Source organism: Zingiber officinale, chromosome 9A (genome assembly GCF_018446385.1).
Source record: "Zingiber officinale cultivar Zhangliang chromosome 9A, Zo_v1.1, whole genome shotgun sequence".
Lineage (NCBI taxonomy): Eukaryota > Viridiplantae > Streptophyta > Magnoliopsida > Zingiberales > Zingiberaceae > Zingiber > Zingiber officinale.
In genome coordinates this window covers 25,937,864-25,946,369 of record NC_056002.1, presented here as the reverse complement: position 1 = coordinate 25,946,369, position 8,506 = coordinate 25,937,864, and the positions used below count along the sequence as shown (strand labels likewise).

The window sequence follows — 8,506 nt, the reverse complement described above, 5'->3', positions numbered from 1 at the left end:
AACCCCTTTCCTCTCCTCATACCAATTTCTAAGTTAAGTTCTTCTCCAAGAAAGCTAATTTCCGAGAAGAAAACTTCAAGTTCTAGCCCTTACAAGCAAAGGAAACAAAAGGAGGTACAAGAAGAAGAAGCTTCCACCTTCCTTATAATCACCTAGAACACTTTTCTCTCTAAGGAAACCCACAAGCGAAAGGATGTAAGTTCGCCTCACCTGTGGTACAATAGCTCTTATTTTTCTATGAAGATTCGGTCATATGAAAAAGTTAAGAAAACATCAAGAAGAAATTCTAAACAAGATAAGACCAAAGGAAGGACCTAGAGAATGAAAGGATCTAAAATTAATATGCTTGTTATTTCTCTTGTAACATGTATTTTATGGTAAGGATTTATCTATGTTAAAATGTTTGGTAGAACTTAGATTCATGAGTATTCGTCCATGGTAGAACTAAGGGCCTAGGAGAGCTTTAATTTAAAACTAAGTATGCCAAGATCTCCTTAAGATAAGATATGAAATTATTATGATATGCCCATGATTATATGTTAAGTTAAACTCTATTTCATGTCCATGAAGGTTCGGTTAGGTTTGGATTTTTAAAGCTTAGGAGAATTTAAAGCAAATCTAAGATGCTCATGATCTCCTTGATGAAATGTTATGTAGCTAATCCAATGTACTTATGTTTATTGTTGTATGGAAATTAAATTCATGCTCTATATCATTCGGCCACTTCATGATGTAGGGATTAGGGAACTTAAAACCTAACTCAACCATGCTCATATTATTCCTTGATATATTTGCTATGGAAGTTGTTTAAGGTTCTCATGCTTTTAGGACACTTGAACCTAAATTTTAAGTCCTATAATATTCGGCCATTACATGATGAAGGACTTAGGGAACTTAAAACCTAACTAAACCATGCTCATGTTATTCCTTGATATATTTGCTATGAAAGTTGCTTAAGGTTCTCATGCTTTTAGGACACTTGAACCTAAATTTTAAGTCCTATAACATTCGGCCATTACATGATGAAGGACTTAGGAAACTTAGAATCTAACTCAACTATGCTCATGTTATTCCTTGATATATTGACTATGAAAGTTGTTTAAGGTTCTCATGCTTTTAGGGCACTTAAACCCTAATTTTAAGCCCTACAAGTTTCGACCACTTCATGATTTAGGGCTTAGGGAACTTAGAACCTAACTCAACTTTGCTCATGTTATTCCTTGATGTGTTTGCTATGAAAGTTGTTTAGGGTTCACAAGCTTGAATGATAGTTTTTAACCCAATGTATGCTTGATAAGTTTCGGCCATGATAAGTTGTAAGTTTAAGTAACCTAGAACTCTACCTAAACTTGCTCATGATAGTTCTTATGGTATAAGAAATGATGCTTACTTAGGGTTCACATGTTGGGATGAAGTTTTACCAAAAACCCAACCTATATGGTTCGGCCACTAAAAGACACTAGGGTTAGAGATCGAATTATGTTTTCCATGTATCTTATATGCCATGATTTTGAGATTTCTATGCTTCTATGTTTAATTATGCACACATGATTTATACATGATGGAAACTCTTATGCTATGGTGTGTATTATTTATGATGAAGCTATGTGCAAATCTATCCATGATATATGTGATGAGCTGTGTGCCCAATTTATGCATGAAATATATGATGTGCTGTGTGCCCAATTTATGCATAAAATATATGATGTGCTGTGTGCCCAAATCTTTACATACCATTATGATGAGCTGTGTGCCCAAAAGTCTATATGGTATGATATGATAAGTGACACGATGTACAAGAAAAGATAAGAACCATGATATGTAAAAACATGCTATTTTACTTTATGTATGGCTTGTACCAAGGGTGGGCTCCATAAGCGCCCCGGGGTCGATGGACTAAGAAACGGGCCTCGTTAGGGATGTGCTCCTAAGTGCCCCTAGGTCGATGGACTAAGAAACGGGCCTAGTATGTAAGCCTTGTAGGGTTCAAGACTTGCTACCTTGGACCTACATAGGACGCGCGCATTTATGTATGTGGTACAAGCCGGGGCCCTAATCATGTTAAGATTATGTTTAAGTATGTATATTATAAGTTTTCAAAGGACATATTGCATATGTTTTCATGATACATGTTTAGGAATTCACCTTGCATATACCTTATGATTATGCCATGATATTTATGATGATGTTATGATATGTCAGGGTGCAATTGATGATTATGTTATGTTATGCCATGATACCTTACGCTTATGTTACGATATGTCATGATATGCTGCATGATATGATGAATTGCCTCCATGTGTTATATCTTGTGATTTTTGATATGTTATACGATTTTTGTGAGTAGGAAAGGAACTTACTGAGCCATGAGTGCTCACAGCTTACTTTCTTGTACCACAGATAAAGGCAAGGAATGGATGAACTAGGGGAGCAGCAGGAGGGGCTAGAAGGATGTGTGTGGTAGTGCCTTGGCTAAAGGAGAAAGACCTGCTTTTATTTAATAAGAACTATGCCTAGTTATGTTACTACTTTATGACTCCATGATATTTAATTTGGTGTTTGGACATTTTGAATTAAAAATCATATTAAGTATGCTATGTGGTGTTATATGTCCAGGTGATTAGTCATGTTGATTTTAAGGAAAAGAAAAGTAGTTTTTAACTTCTATAAATAAGACTTCCGCTGTAATAAGTATGTATATGTATGTGTAAGTAACCCCCGTCGTCTTAGCAGGAGGGGCGGGGCGTTACAAGGGTACTAGTAAACGAGGGAGAAATAAAAGAACGGTGGAAGAGGTATTTTCATCATCTTTTTAATGAAGGTTTAGGCGATCAACTTAAATTAGGTAATTTAAATAGGTCAAATAAGCATAGAAATTTAAATTTTTATTGTAGAGTTCAAACTTCAGAAATAGAACAAGCTTTAATGGGATGCACAATGGAAAATTCGTTGGACCAGATGATATTTTGATAGAGGTATGGAAGTGCCTAGGGAAATAGGGTATTAATTGACTTACAAAATTATTTAACATGATATTGAAAATGAAAAAAAAGTCGGATCAATGGAGAATAAGTACTCTAGTTCCCTTATATAAAAATAAGGGAGACATACAAAATTGTGCAAACTATAGGGGTATTAAACTAATGAGTCATACTATGAAACTTTAGAAAAAAGTAATAGAAAAGAGATTAAGAAAGGTGACCATGGTAATCGAAAATCAATTTGGATTCATTCTTGGAAGGTCGACAATAGAAGCTATACATCTTCTTAGATAATTAATTAAAAAATGTCAGGAGAAAAAAATAAGATCTACACATGGTATTCATTAATTTAGAAAAAGCTTTTGATAAAGTCCAAAAATAAATTATATGGAAAATTCTAAAGAAAAGAGGTGTTAGCGTAACATATATTGAATTAATTGAAGATATGTACAAGGATGTAAAGACTAGAGTAAACACTTCAAACGGAGTAACTGAAGCATTTCCAATAAAAATAGGGTTACATCAAGGATCAACTCTAAATCCCTATTTTTTTATACTAATTATGAACGAACTCACTACACATATTCAAGACACAGTACCATGGTGCATGTTGTTTGCTGATGTCATTGTTTTGGTAGATGAAACGCGTGAAGGAGTAAATGCTAAACTAGAATCTTGATAGGAAACACTAGAAGGGAAAGGTTTTAGGCTTAGTAGACTAAAGACAGAATATATGGAATTTAAGTTTAGCAATATTAGATATAATGAGACAATTATTAAGATAGGAGATGACGACTTGTCCGGAACCGAGAGGTTTAGATATTTAAGATCATTTTTACAAAATGATGGAGAGATTGAAAGAGATGTCTTACATAGAATACAAGCAGGATAGTTGAAATGAAGGAGAGCATCGGGTGTTTTATGTGACTGTAAAATACCTCTAAAACTTAAAGGAAAATTCTATAAAATCGCAGTTAGACCTGCTATGTTATATGGAGCTGAGTGTTGGGTTATAACTCGAGTACATGAGTAGAAGATGAGAGTTGCAGAGATGAGGATATTAAGATGGATGTGTGGACATACGATAATCGACAGAATAAGAAATAAGAACATTAGAGAGAAAATCAGAGTTGCATCTATTGAGAGAAAACTCCGAGGGACATGTTTAAGATGGTATAGATATATACTTAGGCGACCAATAAATACTCCAGTTAGGCGATATGAAACTATGACAAACACGCACATCAAACGAGAAAGATGAAGACTAAAAAAGACTTGGTTAGTCACGATAAACTAAGATAAACTTAATTTAAATATAGATGATGATATCATTGGAGATAGAACTCAATAACGTAAAAATATTCATATAGTTGATCCCATCTAATGAGATAAGACTTGGTTATTATTGGTGTTATCAATTCGTTTCACAAAAATTTCTTGGTTGGAAAATCAGGAAATGCAAATGGGTCGGCGAAAAATTAAATTCTCAATACATGTCATTCTTATTATTGAATATGCGTTCGTGTTTGTGTTAAATAATGTTTCTGGGTAAGGTTGAGTTGTTTCGAGCTCGAGTCTTTGATAAGATATTAGAAAATATCGTCCAAACGTTATTTTTATGGAGCCGAATTACGGCCCAATTATTGAAGCCTGGTAAGGGCATTCCTGCCCAATTGAAATGGATTGGAAATCCTGCTCTCGTTCATCCATCTCTCATCTCGCTCCTCCCGTCTGCCGACTTCGGATCGCCTTCCACCGATTCTCTTCGTTTCTTTCTTTCATCGCCTCTGCTCGAAGAACTACAATCGATTACAGATCTCGAGGATGTAAGCATGCAGAACTCACAAATGGATTTCAAACCTGCTTCTATAGTGTTCTATTTCTTCCTTTATCTGCTCCAGGCCGTAACTCGATCGAGACGGATGTATGATTTTTACCTGTTTCTAATCACTTATCTTAATCGCTTAGAATCTGTTTAACTCAGTCGATGAATTCTTTGTTTTCTGTAGTTGCTCGAATTTTCTTATATATATTAGTATCATTTTGACCAAATCAGATGAGTAATTTGCGAGGTAGTTGTTAGGTTGGCGGAGGCTTAGGTCTGCCTTCTGCATTTGCTTGTGATTGTTTCGATCTATTAGATCTTAAGTCTGCCTTCTAGGTGTTGGTTGTAATGCTTCAAAGAAGCTTTGTGAAAAGTTAATTCTTTGGATTAGATTCGGCTGCTTACTATATTTTTCCTCTTTAATTCCTGATGAAGTTCTTTCTTCACTTGTTACACTCTTTGGTTTCGACCATACCACAGTGGTTGTCCTTGTTCACTTTTCCCTTCTAATGGTAAGACATTACTATAGATTCTGCATCATAATCATTAGCTCTGTTAATTAATTAAAATTAGTTAGCATACAAGTCTTGGTGTCGTCCAGTCCAAATTAGCGAATATATTGTGTAGGTCTTATGCACATCTGAATTATGTGGTTTGAATTTTGCCTTGCAAACATATTATCTAATTTTAATGCTTATTTTCTGAAAGTTAAACTTATGATGGAGCACTCATATTAACATTCTCATGCATAATTTTAAGCCTTGTTCTTTCCAGACCTCTTTATCATTTACTATTTTAAGCTATAGAGCCAAGTGTTTGAGGGCTTAGACTTGTAAGAAATTAATATGAAATTACATTTACTATTAACATGAAATCCCCCAGGTCATAGCCGAGCTGGTCACCACATGATAAGTTTGTAGAATTGAGCAAGAGTCGATTCTTAGCGAAGCCAGCGGAAATACCCTCCCACATGGTGGCTTGCTTCGATTTTGATTTACTCCCTCCCAATAGTATGAGGCAATCATAGGGGATCACCATGGTGACAGATTTTACTTTTTTTTTTAGAAAATGACACACTGCACTGTTACGCTGTTGACGGCGTGCTGCGGACCGCCATCCGTGACAGTGCATTCCTAATTTTTATTTTATTTTTATAAGCTCTCGGTTATGCCAATCAGATTTTGCCTTTACGGGTTGGGTCGTAGTATTAAGCAAAAAAAAAAAAAAAAAAAAATCAAATCGAACAAATTTTTCGGATATATATATATATATATATATATATCATTGCAAAGGATTGCTTAGTCCATAGCCCAAATTCAGATTTGTATTCAGAAAACCGCATACCACTTTTAGTTTGTCATGATCTCCGGTTAATTTTGACATGCAATCACAATTTCACCTTATAGTTATTTTTGTATTTTCATATTGAAGACAATTCTTGTTATGCAATGTATGTTTGTTTAGAACTAAAGCTCGTAACTTGACCCTTGCATGTATTGGATCACTCATGGTCTTCTTGCTCCTAAGTAATCACCCCTATTTTCTTCCTCATCTTAGTCTGTCTTTGGTTTTGCATTAGAAATTTTGAACACAGAAAGTAATGAGTCTGACGATTGTTTTATACATTCCCTATCTCATTTGATCTGCAGTCTACAAAATGGCATGTGGTTCATCTTGTATTCAACCAGTGAACCTTGGTCTTGGATCACAAACAAAGCTCTTCCTTCACAAATCCAGAGTTCCATTATGGAGTTATTCACCTGGAAAGCTCCTTATTCGAGCAGTACAGGAAAACGAGGGTCCGCGAAGACTAGTCGACATCATTCGTCTCATCCCAGATATCTCAAGGAACTACTTCAAAAGCCGTCCTAGGAGAGCACTTTTTGGCGGTATCTCATTGTTGGGTGGGTTTTATGTTGCACAGACGATCTCTCTATCATTTGGTGCATTGGGAGTGAATGATGTAATTGCTGCAGTGGTATGTGTCCTCCTTACAGAGTTCGTGACAAGGTTTTACTACAGCCGACCCAGAGTGACCTTCCCTGTTGCATTACTAAACAATTTTAAGATGGGGTTCACGTATGGACTTTTCATTGATGCTTTTAAGCTTGCTAGTTAGTATGACATTCCTTTGTTATAAGATGTGGCACTAGGGCTCTCTGTATATGAGCTTCCTTGATGCCCAAAAACTTTTATTATTATTTTAGCAATTTAGGTGTATAGGTTTTGTCCAATTAATTCTGGAAATAGACGGTCTACCCTTTTGATTTGTCTATTAGGTAAAATACATAACACAATTTATACCCAGTCAAAAATCAACCTCTAGAATATTAGTTCTATTTGAGAGCAAATTCTAGTTCTCTTATTATTTTTCTGAGTGCTTTATCAGTACCAAACCCATGCGGGCAATGAAGTTTAGAGGCGGTTCTAATTAGTTTACATCAGATATTCCTGTAGTGGACATTCCAATGATTTTCTATGTGAATTAGTCCAAATTCTGTAAAAAGATATTTTTTGTAATTTTTTACGAGCGCTGTTTTTCCCACCTCGTTGACACCCTCCCGGGCCCATCATAAAATTCAATTATATTTACCTTTCTATCCTTTTCCTTATTCCTCATTCACGTTTTTTTTATTTTAATTTTTTTAAGTTTTGTTTTTTTAACTAATTTTATTTTTTATCAGTTTTGTTTTTTTAATAATTATTTTATTATTTATTTTAATCTTTCTTTATTTTTTATGTTAGGGTTTAAGAATTATTATTTGTAAAAGTTTAAATAGTATAAAAATATGGATAGAAATAAAAATTATAAATTAATATATGTTGGGTTGCAGTGCTTTTCCCACCTCCACGTTTTGTTTTATTTTATTAATTTTTGTTTTTTTTAATCAGTTTTTTTTTATAATTTTAATTCTTTTTAATTTTTTATTATATATTTATAATTTTTTATTTATTTTTTAATCGTAGATTTTCGCACACACTCCCTTCCCAGTCCCATCATATTATTTATCTTTATATTATTTTTTTTAAGTATTTTCTCGGTAAAAAAGTCATGCTTTTTTTATATTCGTAATATGAGATTGGATCTTTTGTCCTCAATTTTCTCTGTCCTCCTATCCTACTCGTCGCCTCAAGCCCACTATCGTCGGGTTCTGGTCGTCGCCCCGACCAGAACTATACCCTAGGGGAAGATGAACCCGGGGGTCGCTATCAGGGCGATCGACGTCGAAATTCAGTCAAATTTAAGCAGAGACTCATATCGTCGATGAACGAAAGTTTACTCAAATCCGGCCGAATTTCGGGATTGATCGCGTCAATGGCGACCATATTCATCTTCCCCCTAGGATATAGTTTTAATCGAGATGGGGGTCGAAGGCCGCCAGCGATGCCACCGACGATGGGGTGGGGCAATGAGTGGGACACGGGGACAGGTAATATTGAGATAGGATTCGATATATTATAATTTTTGTTTTTTTTTAATAATAGATTTTAGGAGTTATTATTTATAAAAAATTTGAAAGTAAAATATGGATAAAAAATATTAAAAAATTGATGAAAAAAATAATAAATAAAATTTATTTTAAAAAATAAAACTAAGAAAGTAAATAAAATTTAAAAAAAATAAACGGTAAACTAAAGAAAGTAAATAAAATTGGAAAAAAAATAAAATAACTTGTTATTTTAAAGGAAGGAGTAAAAA

At 34.4% G+C, this 8,506-nt stretch overlaps 1 protein-coding gene across 2 annotated transcripts; it reads left to right on the top strand.

Moving 5' to 3' along the window:
* Positions 1–4,629: 4,629 nt before the first annotated feature.
* LOC122018544 (ycf20-like protein) lies at positions 4,630–7,125 on the top strand. Of its 2 annotated transcripts, none has more exons than XM_042575890.1 (2): positions 4,630–4,807; positions 6,456–7,125. In XM_042575890.1, the coding sequence occupies exons 1-2, from the start codon at positions 4,660–4,662 to the stop codon at positions 6,923–6,925; spliced, it is 618 nt and encodes a 205-aa protein (XP_042431824.1). In that variant the 5' UTR covers positions 4,630–4,659; the 3' UTR covers positions 6,926–7,125. The 2 variants fall into 2 exon arrangements, 1 of the variants encoding a protein (XP_042431824.1); XR_006121812.1 differs by having other exon boundaries at positions 4,632–4,905.
* Positions 7,126–8,506: the final 1,381 nt, after the last annotated feature.